The sequence below is a fragment of the Saccostrea cucullata genome, unplaced genomic scaffold (genome assembly GCF_032062105.1).
Source record: "Saccostrea cucullata isolate Sc308-1 unplaced genomic scaffold, CSIRO_AGI_Scuc_v1 ctg155, whole genome shotgun sequence".
Lineage (NCBI taxonomy): Eukaryota > Metazoa > Mollusca > Bivalvia > Ostreida > Ostreidae > Saccostrea > Saccostrea cuccullata.
The window spans coordinates 76,464-97,015 of record NW_026930491.1 but is presented as its reverse complement, the minus strand read 5'-3'; the positions used below and the strand labels follow the sequence as shown (position 1 = coordinate 97,015).

The window sequence follows — 20,552 nt, the reverse complement described above, 5'->3', positions numbered from 1 at the left end:
AAGAATGGTTTCCGGAATTATAAGGGTGGGCATAATCGATCCTGGTCTATCAAAAGTTTGCTACTTATGTTTGTTTCTATTGTTTGGATTCTTTTGTTGATCAAAACCTTTCCCTTTCAATTCTTTATATTGATGACTAAAAATTAATGATGGGAACTGTTTCTCCCGAACACTGGTCTGACATTTTATGAGAGGAACAAAGCAGGTGATTTATTATTTCACGTACTTGTTTAAGCTTCCTTTAACTTGTGTTCGGTTGACAACAGCAATGAATTTTTAATCTCACTCTTGTTATCATTAACCCTAAATAATCTTGAAAGATTTAAAAAAAATATATCAATATTTTTTTTTACAATCAAGTTCATTTGTTTAAAAGAATGAGTTTGAACTGTTTTTATTAATTTGAATTCTCCATCAGATGAGGAGAGAATATGTTACACTCACAGGCCATTGCAAACTTTTGCTTTGTCACTTAGTGTTCGTAACAAATGATTATCTCTAGCTGATTTTACATTGAAATGATGAATATTCCCTGAAGTATTGTAGATGTCATTATTTTTTTGCACAAAGAAGGCATTCAACCTATTTACATGTTAACGAAATCGCTTAGAAAAAGAGAAAGCTTAAGTAAAAATATTTTCAGGTAGTCATAATGCAGAAATATCGGAAAATATAAAGCCAGATAGTCGATCATACTGTAAAAGAAAATCGAATATCCTGATATGTACCAAAAGGTTAAAATCCTCATTGTTTTCAAGTTAAACAATTTTCATTAACATCTATTGTTCAGTATATATTGCGATATTTATTCTTCGTTTTGACTTGTATCACATGATCAACTTTGTGTACGAGTAATTTTTACAGAGGTTACGAAGTATACCAGGGGCTTAGATGATTTCTATAGATTTAGTTCTTTGGGACTAGCTTCAGGGGTCCTAACAAAACTAGGTCTAGTGGTGTTGAAATATACAAAATATTACTAAAGAGAAGACTAGTAGGATTTTGCAGTTCGTTATAATGAATAAATTCAAATTTTGAGTTTTCCTCGTATATCCCACAGGTGCTTGTGGTCCGGACCCCCCCCCCCCCCCCGATATTCAATCCCAGGGCTTATTTGACATTTTTTTTTCACAATTTATATTAAGTACACTTATTCAACATGTTTTCAAAGAGAAAAAAAATACCCCACTATACATTATCTCTCTTATAATGTATAGTGGGGTATTTTTTTGTGGAGCATTATTTTGGTGTTTTGACGTTTGTTCCTATTGCAAACATGTTGAATAAATGTCTAAATATAAATTGTGTTAAAAAATGTCAAATAAGTGGGGTTTCCTGTCCACAAGCACCTGTGGTATATCCCATTCATCTTTTATAGATTAAAAGTCTATTTTTTAAAAACTTCATTTTCCAGTTCTTAGGAGAAAACATTCTAAGAATTATCCACTTTTTTAAACATGTGACATGATATTAAGTCTCCTCCAAAGAAAAAAAAAATTGTTTGTATCATCTGTCCTTAAGTCGCTTTAACTCATAAAAACAAAGAATTATTTTCGAAAAATCAAGATGCGATATCTACGGTTTTGTGGGAGTCAATAAATTAATGAATAAAAAAGCTAATAAAAAGAGAATATTTTTAGATCAAAATCCATTTGAGCAACTGTTTGTTTTAGATATCGTCGAATATCTGATAAGATGTCCCTTGAGGTTGTGTTGTATACTTACTGTTTGTCCACCAGTAGGGCCTTCTCCAGTAATTCTGAAGCCTTCTCTGTATACTTACTGTTTGTCCACCAGTAGGGCCTTCTCCAGTAATTCTGAAGCCTTCTCTGTATACTTACTGTTTGTCCACCAGTAGGGCCTTCTCCAGTAATTCTAAGGCATTCTCTGTATACTTACTGTTTGTCCACCAGTAGGGCTTTCTCCAGTAATTCTAAGGCTCTCTCTGTATACTTACTGTTTGTCCACCAGTAGGGCCTTCTCCAGTAATTCCAAGGCCTTCTCTTCTGTGGTCTTCTTTTTGACTGCCCGTTCCTGTCGCCTCTTCTCTAACATCTCGGCGTGACGGTGTCTCTGATACTCCATCTGATGGTCCGCAGCCGCCATGTTCTTCATTATCAAATCAGTCTCCTAAAGGATCATTCGTTGTTTTAATTAATGTTTGAAATATTCATTTATGCATATGTGTTGTGTCATGCCAGTTTTCAAAAAACAAATTTAAACTCTTCATATGATATAGTCCTCGAGAATTAAAGAATTAAACTAATATGACATTGCAAAATCTTGATTAAAAATAGGTATTCATGCTGAAGTTTGGAATGGCATTTTGGCGGGAAAGCTATGAGAACTTTTGTTTAGGTTCTTGCTTAAATAACAGATATCTTCCTGACCATGTCATTACCTCTTCGATGGTTTTCTGTGACATGACGGGTGTGGGTAAACTTCTGGAACTGATAACGCTAACAGGACGTTCATTGTTAGGGGAATGTATGCTCGGGTTACTGTGAACACTGAGAGAACTTCCGGTCCTGTCCTTCTTTTTCCGGATATAGTCCACCACAGCTGCTCGACTTCTAGCATCATCTCTTTCGTTAACGATTGAAATTCTAGAAGAGGCTCTGGAAGCTTGACTTTTTCGTCCTTTCTTTTCCAGATACTTATCGACCGCTTGCTTTTCGTATTCAATTCGTCGTTGTTCTGTCAATATAATTGTTTTCATTACGACATTGAAATGTCCGTGACTGAGTAAATATCAATACACCCGAATTGCAAAACTACATCAATTATTTGAAATTCTCGACTTCAGATGGGCAGTGTAGCAATTAAATGCAATTAAATGCTTCAAGAAAAAAATATCATCATCAATACTTCTAAATTGGTAAACTGAAGTAGACAAGATATCACATTTATTTATACCAAGCATTCGAGACTCGGCTCTCAGTTGTTCGGTTTCGTCTTCAAAATCCAGCATGGTTCCCCGAAGTTCCATCCTGCTTTCTTCAATAGCGTCTATCATGTCTTCTGTCTCTTGTTCAAATAAGTCAAGTAGAGATTCAATGAAGGCTTTCTGCAATAAAAATAATAACCAAAAATAATATCTAGAGACATTAATGATTTATGTACATGGCTATATTTTTAGGAATGTTCTAGAAAATTTTCAAGAATATTTGATCAAATTCTGAATGTTTCAGACTAAAAATTCTAGATTAATTTTCAAAGTGATTTCAAAATTATAAACTCAATGCTGGTATTTTTGTTTTGCTTGCTTTATCGTGTCTGGTGATTGGAAATATGTCATTCATCTATAATGATGTTAACAGTTATCAAACTCAATAAAACTGTGAAACAATATAAATCGGGAGCAGAACACTGTTTAAACATCAGAGGTGGGATTGGGTAACATAGAGGAGTAAGCATCCCATGTCGACTGGTCACACGCGTCATGCTCTCATTGTTACACGATCGGACGAACAAAAAATCCGTATACAATTCAGTAGAAAATAATGCCTAACAGTTAGTGTGAAAAAGTCAGCATTCGACAGAATGATATAGGTATTGTAAATGCTGACAAGATAACCCTTTCAGGTTCTGGACATTGTGTACAGACTTTAAAAAAACAACAAACTGAAATTCAATAGTTTTAATTTAAAACTACATTACTATTGTCATTTCTTGGATTTAATTCTACAAGGGATAATACAACTTATACTCATAGCTCCCTTACTTAGGAGGGAATTTTCAAAATCATATGTCAGTTTTGAATATTTTTGATATCCCAAGCAACCAATATGAATTCAAATATATATCTATTTTGGATACCGAAACTTCATAAAAATTCTTACAGATAAAGATACATAGCGGGTTCCAGTAAATCTTTTACCAAGCCTCTTTCTTTTCTCCTCACAAAGATATTAACAGTAGTGAAGGAAAAACTTCTAGAGTACTCTTCAACAATATAGTCGAGAAGTGGTTTAAATCAGATGTGGATTCTAAAAATTCCAAGGAGCTTTTGGAATATTTGAAATCACAAAATTTTACTAAAATCAACATTACAAAATCTTGCGACTTTTCAACCTGAAATACAACCATTCCCTACGATAAATTAAAGCCAAAGCTTTCTGACATCAATGACTGCTGCTTTTTCGATAAGAATTGAACTTGTAAATTTAGTTGTCGTTGGTCATTTGCAAAACTATTTTCAAAAAAACATTCTGATTGTACACACAGGTACTCTGAATATTAATATTAAAAAGAAGCTTGAATATATATGTGACCTCTGATTTTTTGGAGGCTCGTGTTTGTTCTGCTCCAATTTTGTATTTTTAATGGATCTTTGAGCTTGAATACTGTTCATTATCATGGTTATCTCCATACATTTCATTAAAACATGAGAATATAAATGAAGAAAAACATTGCAATAAGCAGACTACTTTAATATTTTTCTGAGACATATACTACAGTAAGTTTCTTCTGATAAAGGGATTGAGTGAGGTGGTAAAGAATAATTATAACAATGTGTACTGATCAAACCTTAAATTACAACCGAAATTGTTGTCTAAACCATATTCTGTAAAAATAGAACTATATTGTAATTGTTTCTTGAACAAAACAATCACTAGCTACAGAATGGTATTGCTTATTGTTGTCTAAACCATATTCTGTAAAAATAGAACTATATTGTAATTGTTTCTTGAACAAAACAATCACTAACTACAGAATGGTATTGCTTATTGTGTTTTTATAGTATAGGATATATTTATATTCGTTTCCAAAATGTCGATAATAATTCAAAGTTATTTAGATCCAATGGGGTTAAAAATAAATCATATAAAAAAAAATATGAAAAGGTGAAATGTTGAAATGTTGAATAGTGATTTTTGGAATATGAAGATAACGAACAGTATTCAAGATCATTATAATTCAATAATTAATTATAAGTATTACATTTTGTGCTACAATTTGACTTTTTTCTTCTTGAAATCAAAACGACTCGAATAATAATGTTTTCCAGTAAAAAAAAAATGAATCTCGCAAATTTTTAAAACTTGCACAGCTACTAGTATATCGTATCTTTAACATGAATGCAAAATAAATTTTGAAATTAGTACTCCAAAAAAGATACATTACAAGGGTTTTGTTTTTTAAGTTTCAAATTTAAGTACAATGTATAATTTTTTTCCATGTAACAGCGATCATACCGTCAATCATTATTTCCTTATAAAATGTCACCAAGGTCCTGTGAAGGAGAAACTCTCGTTTTAACCAAAATGATACATGAGGAGATAACGAAAAGTATTGGAGCTCAAAAGTTCATTAGGCATTACAAAATATGAGCGAGCAACCACAGACCTCCAAAACACCGGAGGTGGGATCAGGTTCCCTTGAGGAGTGAACATCCCCTGCGGACCGGTCACACCCGCCGTGTGCTCCTTTTCAATATTGGGAAATAACGGGGGGAAAAAATCGGACAACTCAGTGTGTAAATAATAGCCTAACAATCAGTATGAAAAAAAGTCAGCATTTGACTCAATGATAAATAGTATTTGCAGACAAGGTCATCGTATTGACCAAAGAACTTACAAACAAATGACGACTTTAAATGAGACTGCTGATATTCTTGCTTAATCAACTTGTTTTTCAATTACTTGCCGTTTAAAAATTGTTCATACGCAGAACAAACGAATCGACTGAAAGATATAAATTCCGTATGCAGGTGATAAAGGTATATTGCTGCAGAAGTAAGGGAGGTTGACGATTTAAAAGTTAAAGGTATCACGTTTATAATAAAGGTTTGCTGTTAGATAACCATTAACGCCTCTTTCTAGTAAAAGATCCAGATATGAAACAAATGTATTAGACCTTGTGGTATCTTTTATTTCAAGCTCAACGGGATATATCGTATCGACATAAGAATGGAAATCACCATTGTTAATTGACAGTACGTCGTATATCTAAATGCCGAGTTGAAGGTCACAGCAAGTGTTTTCTTTTCACGTAAAAGATTTTGAACAAAGTCTGCTTCATATGAATACAAAAAATAGGTCTGTTAATAACGGGGCGCAAATGGTACCCATGGGATACCAATAAATTGTTAGAAGACCTGGTCTCCAAAACCACATAGATATTGTCAATCAGAAACTTAAGCATCTCTTTAATATCAACTTTTATAAGAGTACTTGGGTGTACAATCAGAATTTTTTTTTTTACAAAGTACATGTAGTTTTGCAAATGACCAATCACAAGTAAATTTACGAGTTCCATTTTTATTCAAAAAGCAGCTGTCAATGATGTCAGAAAGCCTGGACCGTAATTTATCGCGGGAAATAGTTGTATATGTATAACAGATGAAAAGTGGTTAGTTTTTATGTTGTTGATTTTGGTTAAATTTTGTGATTTCAAATGCTCCAAAAGTTCCTTGGAATTTTCCAGTATTCACCTCTGCGCAAATCCATTATAGATATTGTCATTCAAATTCATTTTGGTTGTTTGGAATATAAAAAATATTCAAAACTGACGTATGATTTTTGAATTTTTGAAGAATTTCCTCCTTAGCAAGGGAGATACAGCTAGGTTTAACTTTTTAATCGTCAACAACTTCCCTTACTTGTAATGCAATATACACACATCACCTGTTCACGGGGTTTGTGTTTCCCAGCTGATTAGACTAGCTGGCAAGAGCATACTCAATGCATGAATTATTTCTAAAACGAGGCAAGCTATTGACATAAACGTTGATGAATCAAGGATATCGAGTGACATTGGACAGTATTCAGAGTTCAAAACCCTTTACCCTCAGTTGTAAATGTTGCATAATGTAAAAATGTAATGTTTAATATTATGCATAGTGCATAGTTTAAAGTACGTTTTTATGTTATTTTTAGGTTCTTCAATTCAAACGGGATTATTTTTTCATATCAGATGGAACGGTTGCTTGTATATTCAATTACTACATGTACATGTATTTCCAAATAATACATCACTGAAATTATCGAAGTAAGCTAGAAAGAGAGGGGAGATTCTTTTCTCGGACTAATTGAGAAATTCTCAATTCATTATTTTTTAATCAAGGGAATATAATTTTTTTTGTTTTAAAGCAAATCGGCTCAACCATATAGTCCTATATTAAATGGTGATAGTATTCGCACCAGCTTCCATTATTGTTAAGTTAATTGCATCTCATTAGCGAATGAAGCTGTCACAATACAAACAGAGATCTGCCCAGATCTCATTTCACGGTTCAACAAATCCGGAAATCAATCAGCGTGAGTATACCCAACAAACATGGACGCCATTTAGGCATGCCGATACAGAAATAATTATTAACACGACATTGTGAAAAGTTGGGTTTGAATTAATTGATTTCTATTTATTTTCGCTCGTGTGTGGGTACAGAAGAAGTCTTCTTACTTTATTTATCCTTTTCGATTGTTATGGTTTATTTATATATTTGGTTTAAAGTTCATTCACAAAGAAAATTAAAATTTAATGAATATGCCTCTATATTGAGATACTATTTAGAAATAATGTTATCATCTTTATATGATCTTTGTTTTCAAAATTATTTGAGAATTTTTTTATTTTAAATTTTGCTTTGCAGTTGGTCCCTTTTGAGAGTTTTTTTAAAATTAACTTGGGTTTACTACCGTTATTGTTAATTTGTCTATCGTTATATTTAGAATTGCAGGCTCTTTAAATAAGTTTTAATATTATATGGCGATTCTGTCCTCTCAAGTAATACGGACGATTCTTAATAAATTTTGGCCAATCCACAGTTCTTCTCATTGTAGCTGCAGGTCTGTAGAGTTATGGTTTTATATATTTGTCTTTGACCATAACGTCAAAGACAAAGATATAAAAAAAATAACGCTACAGATCTGCAGCTATTCTTATTGTTGAACAAAGACATCCAACGGGCAAACATGTGTTTTTGTTGTCGTCAGTGTAATTTATTTTGAGTTAAAATGGAATATACTTTAATTCACATGTGATTTAGATCTAACAACACAGAAGGACCAATTTTAAATATCTATCATAAATTTAACACGCATACATCAAAAATAAAATGATTCAAAATTATGTTAAATCAACTTTCAAAAAGCATTGCTTGGCCGATGACACTATGTACCAACATGTAAATAAAGGGATTAATTTCAAGGGTCAACAGAGTCAAATATAAGATCAATTGTCCATCTCTGACTATGTCTTTATTAGGAGGGTGTATACGTAAGGTTTTGTAGAATTTAATAAGTTTTGATATTAACAATTAATATAAAGTCCAAAAAGTTTATTGAAGAAGTACGTAAAATAAATTCCTTTTCACAAAGTAACACTAAAAAGACAAACATTTGTTTCAGTTTAATGAAGTTCTTAATCCCTTTGCTTTTAAAGTTGTGTTTTCCTATGGCAATATTTGTAAATATAGCATTGTGTAAACAATACAAGGAAATAGCATGTAAAGAAGGGAAATTTTAATATCAAAAGAATCTTCTACATTGTATATGATTGTTTATATTGCATATTATCATAATGTTGTTTAGCAAGTAAACAATATACATGCATATTATGTGAAAGAAATGACCGCACAAAATGAATATTCAGTTTTTTTCACGAAGCAATGTTGTGAAAAGCCTATTGAAGCAGATTCAAAATGGTTTAATTTATACATAGGCTATCATTGATTTCTCCTTAATAAAATTTACCTCTATGATAATTTTGCTTTAAGATCTCAAATGATCATTAAAATTGCAAGAACTTGTCAACATTTGATGTTTAACAAAGGAGCCTGTTAACGAATTTTAATTTGCGCGAAATAATCAATTGTTCCTGTCTTTATTTGATACCAGATCAAAGGCCCAGTGAGAAATATCCTTTAACCCATTATTCTTACACAGTGATAATTCGTAGAATACAATATCGAAAGAAAGTTTAAAGTTAAATCGAACACTCTGGAGCCAAAAAAAAAAATAGAAACACAAAAAAGTCAGTGAAGCTTTGTTAGGCCTGATCAATAGGGAGAAAGAAGGAGATACCTTTCTCTTCATATCGTAATGGAATACATGTATATAAAGTGAATAACTACGAGTAATGAAGATTATTTGAAGATTTCAGACAGTCTTCCAAGAAATAATCTTTCACACAGTAAAGGTTCATACTGAGAAAGCAGATAGATACAGTACAAAGTAATTTAAATAAAAACAGACACAATTAATATGAACTTTGGAGAGAAAGAAAAGAAGAGTTTTTTAAAGGAAACTATTAAATACATTTTTAAAAATTAATAATGTAAGCTCTAAACTTAAACCTACAGAAATCTATAACTGACTGTACCAACAAATAAAGAGAAGCTCATGAATTATTGAACTGGAACGTCCCAAAAGTCTATCCTTTTACGATAATGGATATTAGGATGAAAATTTGAACGATAAGTAAAGATAAACGTTGTTTGAAAAGGAAACACTGAACAACGGAACCAAAGATAACCATAAAGATTATTTGAAGTATGAACACAAGAGGACAAAAAGCCTACTCTTCAGTGATAGTGGAAAAGATCTACTTTAGACCTGTGACTGTGTATTTTATTTTGAAAAATAAATAAAAATTCCGGAGGAAAAAAGATAATTTCTTGCGACGTGATAAAGAGGGAATAAACCACCTTGATTGAATACAGAAGTACAAATGTATGTCCTATAGTTCTGGGGAAAGCGACAGTTTATTAAATGAAACTATGATTCTTTTCCCTTCCGACCTAACGTCTAATGATGCTGGGAATTCTTTATACATGTACATTTCAAATTTACTATACAGTTCCACATGAATAAAAAGCTATCTGTACAATACAATAATCTTATTTGTTTACTAAAATTCATTACTTAACATCACATATGCTTAATTAATGCTTTTTGAAGGCTCGTTTGAATTATCTTCAAAATGGAAAATGCCACACGGGATGGCAGCACCATCATAGAGAGTCAAGTCAGATTAGCTGACCATTGAAATGAAAGCATTAAGTAATGTGCTATACTGTGGAAGCCTCATTTATAAATCCTCATGATTGGATCACATACGTATTTGTCCAGTCATTCACAAGTGTTATTTTTCAAAGGGTAAAAAGCTTCATTTTTTGCCGTTTTCCTCAAATAAGCATTTTTGTTGGCAAATATAATCTTAACATTACAAATTTATTTTAGTAAACAAAAAATACATAACAAAATATAAGCCTGTGACATTACTTTTATTTGTGTAATAACTTGTCTTCATGTTACCTTAACGTGAGTTAATTTTATTAAATTAACTGAGGATCATGGTACCATGGTATAAAAATTGCTGCATATAAACATGTCTTCAAAGAGTTTTGGAAATGGATAAATTTAACTTTTCATAATTACTGAACATAAAACAATTCGACTAAATATACCCATTATGTTTTATGTTTTGCATAAATTTATTTGCTATTTGCTTTGGTGATTTATTATATATGGAGAATGTTTTTGAACTATATATATTCAGTGTATGGCTTATCAGTATTTCCTTTATCAAATGTTTAGTATTTTGCTTATTATTATCATTGAGTAGAATTATAAACTAATCTTAGATAAATTCATGAAAATATGTAGCATTTTGACATACACGTATTATGAATTAAAATGTTTTCTAATGTTACGGTTTTTATGTTATGGCTATTTATTACTGGAAGCTTGAACATCATCATTTATAGCTTCGCCATCCGAACTGATCATAGCATTTTAATTTCTATTCAAGAAGCCAAAAATGTACTATTCTTTGAAATTGTGTCCAGCTACCAACTGCATAACATTTTATAATTTAAAAAACAAAACAACTGTTAATCCTTTCTCTTACGTTTGTGTGTAAAGATATCACATCTTGTTAAAAATCAAATTTTTCACTTTTCATATAATTATAATTACACTTCTTTGTGTTCAACACTGTAGGTACGTGTACATCATTGATAAATTGTCCCGATCCTTTCTTTCTTATTTAATTAAGGTACATCTCCCTTATTTTCAAAAGTAACTAATTGATTTGCCTAAAAAATTAGTCGAATTGTCAACACTGTTTTGACTGTATTGAATAATACATGTAAATATCATAATAACACCAGCTATCACATATTAGTTAATCAATAAATGTTAGCTATTTCTTAAAAGTTATCAGAAAAGTAATGAAGTTTATTTCCCCAGTTGCTATTAAGGCTGTATAATTTTGTAATTTACTGTGTTTTTCAGAATATTCAAATTCTTATTTTCCGCCATGATTAAAATGGCGTGAAAGGAAATGTAATTGCCTAATCGTTAAATTGAGGGGAAATCGATTCCAAACTATCAGCTACTGGCACACCGACTTACCCGTATTTCAATGGAAAGCCCCTTAATTTTTTTCTTGACCGTTTCATTTTTCAAAAGTTCCTCCATTTTTTTGAAATATTTCCTGTTTTGAAATGTAAAATTGAGATTAAATCCCTTTTCACAGAGAGGGCATCATCTGAACCCTACTACGCTGTGTTCAGCAGGCAGTACTGATGGATATTGGTTTCCAGATAAAACATTAAACTTCATTCTGAGCCTATCATAATACGGCTATAGCATGTGACAGGTAAAAATCGATCCATTGATCGGCAGGTATAACTGGGCTTGCATCAGATCGATATCTCTTGTAGACTTTTGGAATAGCATCTATTAATACTGAGGCTGAAAGCCAAATGTGTACAATACAATGTAAAGTTATTCAATTCGATGATTATTTGACGTTATCGTTAAATGATCTCCTCAATCTCTACCTTGTTGGTTTGAATTTTTTAGAACACGAGTTTATGGTACATCGATAGAACTGATGTTTTTATCTTTCAATGTCATCAAATCAATATTGTGTAATTCTCAGAAGATGTTCCTCTTATCTTTAAATCAGATGATCCTGAATTTATAAACAACTTTTGAATAATGATTTTTTATAAGGTATGACATTGGACGACTTAAATATTTAATGCTATATCTCCGTTATTTTGTATATTTTAACAAATAATATGGTTGGTGCAATATTAATTTATACCGGGTATCAATATATTGTCGACTGACCTCCAATGATTACACGTGCATCTGACCATTGTATAGTTGATTTTGATGAGCGACAACGCTTTCTGGTCGCATGAAACCTGTTTTACTTTTGTTTGATACAGAATTCCATTTCTGTAAAATCTGCTCTGCTCACGCTAACTAATTATTTTGCAGCTATCTATAGCTAGATAAAATGTATGGAGATAACGAACAGTATTGAAGCTCAAAAGCCCATTAAACAACACAGAATTGGAACAGAGCAACCACGGACCTCCAAAAATTCATAGGTGGGATTAGGTCCCATGGAAGAGTGAGCATCCCCTGACGACTGGTCAAACCCGCCTTGTGCTCCTTGTCGTATTTTGTTCATATGTTTTTTATAGGTATACAGGAGCATTCTTAAGCAATTTCTTACAAGTTTTGTCTAAACTCGAAAATGAGGAATAACTATTTGCATGTTCATGTACACCTCTGACTAGGTACTCATAGTTCTGCAATTGGTATCTGCTAGAACTATTACAACACAGCAATACATCTATTACATTTGTATTGGTTTTGACTTAGTTTGGTTGTTCCTTCTGTCTTACATATTGTGGCACATGGGTAAAGGAAGCTTTTAAGGATGGTGTCACCATTCTTTTCCCGTTGATCCCGTGGATGTCTTTTATCCACATTAACTTTTAATTGCTTTCATTTAAATGGCAGATGAACCTTCATACCTTTATAGTTAAATTGTTTCTTTATTGATTCTGCATTTTGTCTTTTAAAGTCTTTATTATTTGTTTTCTTTCATCTTTTTTTAAACACAAAACTCCCCAATTCTCAATTTTATGTACATTGTAGATTGCCACTACACATCATATAAACAAAATTTGTCTGACATACGTATTTTAATAAAACTTGTATATCAAAACTTTTGTATTTTTTTTTTTGAATACTTAAGCATTTTCATCCTTCAACTACTTCATTTTTATATTGTGTACATAAATTCAATAGGACAAAAGTTTGTGTTGCTGGTGTATAGAAAAAGACGTTAATGGTAATCTAACAACCAAGCTTTATGATAAACGTGATGACTTTAACTTTTCGATTGTCAACATCCCTTACTTATGCAGCAATATACCTGCATCACCTGCATACTGAGTTTATATCTCTCAATTGATTCGATACGCAAGAACATCTTCTACGTATACAGTTTTTAAAACGAGGTAAATTATTGACAAACAAGTTGATGAAACAAGAATATCAGCAGTCTCGTTTGAAGTCATCATTTCGTAAGTTCTATGGTTGATACAATGACCTGCTCAGCAAATACAATTTGTCATTGAGTCAAATGCTGACTGACGTTTTTCATACTAATTTATAATCCATTATTTTACCCATGGAATTGGCAACGGATTTTACCGTTAACTACCGATCATGACAAGGAGCAAAAGGAATCACAGGTCGGCAGGGGATGCTAACTCTTCCATGCCACATGATCTCACCTTGATGTTTTGGAGGTCCGTGTTTGCTCTGTTCCTATTTTGTATTGCTTTATGGACAAAAAATGTTGAACTTGATGACTGTTCGTTATCTCCATATATTTCATAGAAGTTAAATAAACAGGCCAAATGTACAAAATCCGAGAACAATTACAATTTTTATGTTGTAGAGTAAATTATACATGTCAAATGTAAATTTTACTTGTACAAATTTCAGAAACAGAAAATGCTGATATGGACTTTTGTACAAATAGCCCGTAGACAATGATCAATTATAAAGTTTTGGAAGAAATTCAACTTTAAACTTGTACATTTGTATGTATCTTGCCACTAATAATTCTATTAGACTTATTATCTAGTATAGATTTTAAAATATGCTTAATTGGCTGCTAAAGTGTTATGTACAATACTGTTGTATGTCAAAACATTCATTACATTAATGCTTTTCAAAGTTGTCATTACAGCAACACACCGCCTTTTTCTTATGCATGTACATATATAAGAACTACACCATATTTGTGCTTAAGAGTTGTTTCTATGCTAACCAAGGAGAATGGAAGTAGGGCTTTAATCAAGTGCTTTGTGCTTACTGCTCGATAGCACCTGATCCCACCTTTGTCTTTAGAAGTCCGTATTTGTATACTTTTCATGTAGGGAGAGGGCGAAATAAGTTTTAAGAATTTGTGCCCAATCCCATTGTATATATATATATTACAATAAAATATGTTCAATTCAAGTCCGTATTTGCTTTGTTCCATTTTTATTGTTTCGGTGCACCTTTGAGCTTTATTGCTGTTTGTTAACTTCATACTTTCTTTAGTAAGTAAAACGTCCAAATATAAACAGTTGTGGCAGACTTCGTGGTGTCTTCTTTATCTAGTTCAGTTGGATGTATCGAGTCGATATAAATCATGAATGGAATTAACTATACTGCTCATAGACAAACCGTCGGCGATATATCTGAATTTGAAGTTGAAGGACAAAGAAATTTTCTTTTTCTCAAGGAGAAAATTTTGAATATATATAGTAATTTTTTTAATATGAATTCTTGTATTAAGTATTTCCCAATTCTCTTTTCACTCAATTATCCGAAGATTCTGTGAAAATTGTGAAATGTTGAATATTGAAAATAATTCGAAAATCATTTTTTAAGAATTTTCAAGAAAATTTTTAATGATCATTTTTTTTTCAATCTGTATTTTTTAAAATTAAAATTTCAATTTTAAAATTAACATATTATATCTCCAATAAAATTATATTGAAATTAGGTTAAGAAATTAGAAAATGCTAATGATTTGGCATTTTATAGTGTTATATGAATTTAAAAAAAATAGGCCACACCTAATTTTAACGTTCCAATATACTGTACATTCGTACCCCCCCCCCCCCCCTCATATGAAATACATGTACGTAGTTTAAAAATTGACTAAATATAAAAAGTTGACATCAAAGAGATGCTTTAGTTTCTGATTGAAAATATCTATGTGGTAACTGGAGACCAAGTATTCCAACAATCTATTGGAATTCTGATGGGTACCAATTGCGCTCCGTTATTAGAAGATCTTTTTTCTATATTCATATGAAGAAGAATTTGTGCAATATCTTATGCGTGAAAAGAAGAAAACACTTGTTGTGGCCTTCAACTCGACTTTTAGATATATCGACAAAGTATTGTCAATTAACAATGGTAATTTCCATTCCTGTGCCGATACGATACATCCTAATGAGCTTGAGATAAAAGATACCACAGAATCTGACACATCTGTTTCATACTTGGATATTTTACTTGAAAAAGACGTTAATGGTAATCTAACAACCAAGCTATATGATAAACGTGATGACTTTAACTTTCCTGTCGTCAACCTCCCTTACTCATGCAGCAATATCCATTTCTCACATGCATACGGAGTTTATATACATGTGTCTCAGTTAATTCGATACGCAAGAGCATGCTCTACGTATGAACAATTTCTATAACGAGGTAAATTAATGACAAGCAAGTTGATGAAACAAGAATATCAGCAGTCTCGTTTAAAGTCATCATTTCGTAAGTTCTATGGTTGATACAATGACCTTGTCAGCAAATAAAATTTATCATTGAGTCAAATGCTGACTGACGTTTTTCATACTAATTGTTAGTCCGTTATTGATACACTGAATTGACAACGGATTTTTCCGTTATTACCTGATCATGACAAGGAGCACACGGCGGGTGTGACCGGTCAGCAGGGGGTGCTCACTCCTCCATCGCACCTGATCCCACTTCTGATTGTTCGGAGGTCCGTGTTTGCTCTGCTTTTGTTTTGTAATGTTTTATGGACTTTGAGATTAAATACTGTTCGTTATCTCCATATCCTTCTTGAAAACAAATTTCAGACAACATTGCAATAATATACCCTCTTTCCAGTAGAAATAGTAATCTTTATGAATAGTGCAAAGCTCTGTATAATTTTAAATGACAGTTATTTGTACTATGCTGTATTCGAATTGCATGTATTGTCATACGATAACAGGAAAACACGATTCTTCATAATCAAGAATGCAGAGTATTGCATAATTGTTTATGTCATTCATAATACGTACACCTATATGTGGATAAAAATATTCTTTTAGAAAAATATAACTGGTATCAGATGATAGCATATTTTGTATCACTTTTTTATTTTTCAAATACAGCACAAAAGTATAGCCTCCACGCCCCTTAGAAGGTTCATAATTACAAAGGACACCTCACATAAGCATCAATTATATATACCGTAATGTATTCAGAAAGAACCCCAGTGAAGAATAGAAACTGGCTTGAAACAATTGTATGAAGTTAATACGTACAAAAACAGATAAAACAGAAGTTATCGCATTATAATATGTTAAAAATACATGTAAATATTTTATGATATATATGGCAACAAAATAACTGATAACAACACCAATGATTATAAATATATAAAATGATATAGCATCGATACAAATAAAAAAAACTCAGGTCGATCTTTATATTGAACTTGTGTTGACAACTCTTAAATTAAATACTGACATCCTTTTTGAGCTTAAAATATGTGCTGTGGACTAGCAGGGAAAAAATCATTCAAAAATTGATAAACGATATTTTCATCTTGAAGCACATTGATACGCTAAGTCCATTCTTTTTTCAAGTATTAACTATGCTCCATATGAACAAGATTCGAAGTTTTGGTGTTGCTCCGTGTCTTAAATGTTGCTTTACCAACAAGGATGGGTGTTTGTTATATGAAAAATATTGTAATACAATTAAAAAAAAATAATTGAACAAAATCATTATATATACAAAATTGGTTTGGTGAAAAAATATTGTTATACGTGAAATTATATGATAAAAAAATACAAAAATACAAATATTTAGTTATATTGAAAGCACCATGCAGCATCATAAAATAGAGCTCACTGTTTTCAACTCAAGCTCACAACTTTTTAAAGTGTCTGTCTGACATTAGAATCCATCTTCCACCAAGGATTTCAGAAATCTGTTGGTTGGTTGCCTCGTACGATCTTGCCGTCTTTCTAATATCTGCGTTTCTGAAGAAGTTGTCCGTTTTGGGGCCATCACATCTTTTCAGAAGTCCGTTTTTACGCACAATATATTTCTGAAGAGATGGTTTTGTTTTGGCGATCACAAGTGCTGTCGCTGTACAAATTCTCTCGCTGATGATAAGCGTGTGAAGTTTTGGACAACTCCTGACCAACATCAAAAAGGCGGCGTCACCTCGATCATGAAAAGTTCGAGGTCCATGTGTTCGCGGGATTTGCTTTTGAACAAAACTCTCAAGTAATGTATGGTAATAGTGAACAATCCAAATAGCCGTCTCGTGAGGGAATTTCAAGTTTGATGAATCGTACACGATACGGTTTACAGGGGCGTGAGGTTGAAGCATTAACGGTGTTTTTGTGTGACCACGAACTTCCAAAGTCACTCGGAAATGTGGCGCCATTTCCTTGAGCAGACGCCATGCATCGTCTGACACTGGGTCAGCGTTGCAAGTATAACGTCCTTGAATTATATGAAGGTTAGAGACACCTGATGATGCAAGAATGACAATAACTTCGTCATCGAGGTGCTGGGGACTTGTTCTCAACGTATGTAAATTGTCAAACAGCGTGACGTCAAGAATGGGATGCGGAACTTTCGTAAAGTTCAAAATTTCCAGTGTCTGGATTGTGTCGCTACAGTTATTAGCAATTGCTTCAAACAAGCCAGAAACTTCAACTTCATCTAACATAAGATTGTTTAGTTTCAGGTCCTTCAGCAATTTCATATTTTGGAGAAGATGGCGAAGCTCTTCCATCATTTTACCACCGGTTCCATGCAAGATAACACCGGTGATGCCCCTTGTCTCGCAAGTGAAAGTAAAATGGAACGTATGCAGTAGGGGCATCGGGAATTCATCAAAATAACCCAGAAATGCACGGAGTATGCGGATAAACTCGTATACATGCTGGAAGTCATGAATGGGTGTGATAGTAATTTTCTTGAAAAGGTATCCCACCCTGTGCAGACAAATTTGCGTTTTCCTTGGACAAGTTTCTCGCTGATACCCTTTAAAAATGCTGTACCGTCTTTTGGTCAGGATATTTCCCTTCAACATAAAATGTTCCCAGACTCTTGGAGCATAAAAGGTTTCATACCAGCGGCGGCAAACTTGTGAGGCTTCGTGTCGATAACGAGGCTCTAACAGAGTAAATATGTCCTCCAACAGGATGTCCGGTAAATCCTCCCAATCACTCTCTTCTTCCAACATTTTATCTTTATTCTGAAAGTGCGAATAAAAGAAATTAAAAATCTCATTTATGTAAATTGACTGCAAGTTGTGTACATCGTGTAATAATTGTCCTTTCAGAAAATTTGTTCACTTAAGATTTCATTGCAGTAGATTTGACAGCAACTGTTTATCTGTGTTATGTATTGGTTTATTTATTTGTGCTGTAGTTGTTGGCAAGTTGTTTGAAAAGTAATTTGATTCACCAAAATAAAACCTTGTGTATGAAAATATAGAACCATACTGAGTTTTGGAGGAATCTGCTTTTCAATGGTGTGAATTTGCAATTGTTGTGTTTGAAGAGGGAATAAAACAAAGTTGCTTTTAAAGTAAACTACTTTGTGGAAGGCAACAACTTGCACTACTAAACAAAACATTTCCCGCGAAATGTCATGAACGCTATCTCTCATGCCCCGCCCCCTCTCACAGCACGGATATGCTGAAATATCAACACATAAGTATATCCCTAACAAAATTTTACTTACACTATAGTTAACTATGTTTTCCTTTTATACCTTTGTTTTATGTTCCTTTTAACCCCCCAAAAAAATGTGCATGCATGAATTTAAGAACATAAACTATTACAATCTAAAATCCAATATATATTATAATTTAAATTACTGTATTAGAAACTTTGATGCTGTAGTAAACTACTGTATGAGATAATTGAGTAAACAACAAGTTCGTACGTAATGAAAATCTACCCAAGGTCAAACTAGACTGATGCATGTTTAAGTGAGAACACACACACACACAAACACATATATATAAACAAAAACAAAATTAACAGATCCGCTTAGAAATTAAATAATGTCACCATAAGTGTTCAATCTTAAAGAAATTTGATTTAACAATGGTTTTATCTCTTTTTATACAATTACATGTACATCAATATATGCTTTGGAATCTTTCGCTTGTTATGTAAATTCATTGTGTAATGATCATATAACGATAAGGTAGGCGAAGTTAGGTTCCTGCAATTAGATTTCTAGGAATTTTTTTAGTCACATTCATTCATATATACATTATTGACAGAACTTACCGTACTAATTCTACATCAAAATAATGATCCGTTTTCACCAAGTTTTACTTTTATGTTTGGGAATCTTTTCTACTACTCGATTATAAACTACGTCTACAAATTACACGCGTGCCAACGGTCTTCTTTGTTTTGCAACCGTTTTGGCTCCAGCTGCCTCTAATCTAGTCATCACAAAGCTGTGAGGTGAGTACGTGTGTTTACTTATATTCCAGGGGCGCTGAGGGGGGTCTTCGAGGAAACGTCCTCGGTTGCCTCTACTGCATGCGTCATGAAGAGAAATACACCCTTACGTATCGATGTCCAAGATCAAGTGTATTAATTATATCGAAACGTGAACTTCAAATACAATATAATATTGACCTCTTAATTCTTCATAAAAGTTGGAAAATATTATATTCTTTATCTTTATATAATGATTCTGAAATAAAATTAACCTATAATGAAATCAACATTAAGTATATCAAAACGAAGGCAAAAGCTGAAATGGATAATATGCCAGTAAAAGATTCCCTATATGTTTCTCTATCATCATAAAATGAATATGAATTCCAATATATTAAAAATTGCTTAAGGAGGGATTCTTCTCATATTCCTTGTATTTAAAAATTAATGAAATTTCAACAGAATGAAGAAGACTATATCACTAAGTGATGGTATCAGTTCGATTGATTCAATTGGCCGTTTTATATTAGAGGCAAGGTCAGTACCTGTTCCCAGGACATTAGGAGTAAAAAATACTGTTGCCAATCATGAGATGCCTAATTCAAAACATTTTATGTTTTTCTTCTTGCATAAAAAGATATTGCAATATAGGATCTATAAGATGATACCAACAAATTGACAGAAATAATTCAATTAATTTGATATTGACTTATCCAAATTTTCTCTACTTTTCTTAAATTTTAAGGATAAATTTAAACGCAACTTCAAGGGACAATCTAGTGATCTTAGTATTTTGGCAAAATGTCTAGAAGAGCATACATGTATATTGCTTCCTATATTTCATTTTTTTCTTGTTTTCATATATGGTAAATTTGTCATATAAATATACAAAATGATACAAAAACAAAACACTTTTGATCGTTTTCTTAGAGAAAAAAAACCCCACTTTTTAAGGATTTTAGCTCAATCTGTACTTAGATTGGAAGCTTTCAAAAGCAAACACAAT

General features: G+C 32.4%; 2 protein-coding genes across 2 annotated transcripts; both read right to left on the bottom strand.

Moving 5' to 3' along the window:
* Positions 1 to 1,746: 1,746 nt before the first annotated feature.
* Positions 1,747 to 11,429, bottom strand: LOC134228759 (uncharacterized). Its single transcript, XM_062710453.1, has 4 exons — positions 11,364 to 11,429; positions 2,917 to 3,067; positions 2,402 to 2,697; positions 1,747 to 2,130 (listed from the first exon to the last, which is right to left on the bottom strand). The coding sequence occupies exons 1-4, from the start codon at positions 11,427 to 11,429 to the stop codon at positions 1,954 to 1,956; spliced, it is 690 nt and encodes a 229-aa protein (XP_062566437.1). The 3' UTR covers positions 1,747 to 1,953.
* Positions 11,430 to 16,191: 4,762 nt separating this feature from the next.
* On the bottom strand, positions 16,192 to 19,565 carry LOC134228773 (uncharacterized). Its single transcript, XM_062710466.1, has 2 exons — positions 19,385 to 19,565; positions 16,192 to 18,336 (listed from the first exon to the last, which is right to left on the bottom strand). The coding sequence occupies exon 2, from the start codon at positions 18,322 to 18,324 to the stop codon at positions 16,990 to 16,992; it is 1,335 nt and encodes a 444-aa protein (XP_062566450.1). The 5' UTR covers positions 18,325 to 18,336; positions 19,385 to 19,565; the 3' UTR covers positions 16,192 to 16,989.
* Positions 19,566 to 20,552: the final 987 nt, after the last annotated feature.

Bases quoted from the DNA above. Each gene is read 5' to 3' on its own strand.
- LOC134228773 (XM_062710466.1), bottom strand. From the start codon at position 18,324: ATGTTGGAAGAAGAGAGTGATTGGGAGGATTTACCGGACATCCTGTTG.
- LOC134228759 (XM_062710453.1), bottom strand. From the start codon at position 11,429: ATGGAGGAACTTTTGAAAAATGAAACGGTCAAGAAAAAAATTAAGGGG. The intron at 3,068-11,363 runs GTAAGTCGGTGT...TTTTTATTGCAG, and splicing joins GGCTTTCCATTGAAATACGG to AAAGCCTTCATTGAATCTCT. The intron at 2,698-2,916 runs GTATAAATAAAT...TTATATTGACAG, and splicing joins AGCCGAGTCTCGAATGCTTG to AACAACGACGAATTGAATAC.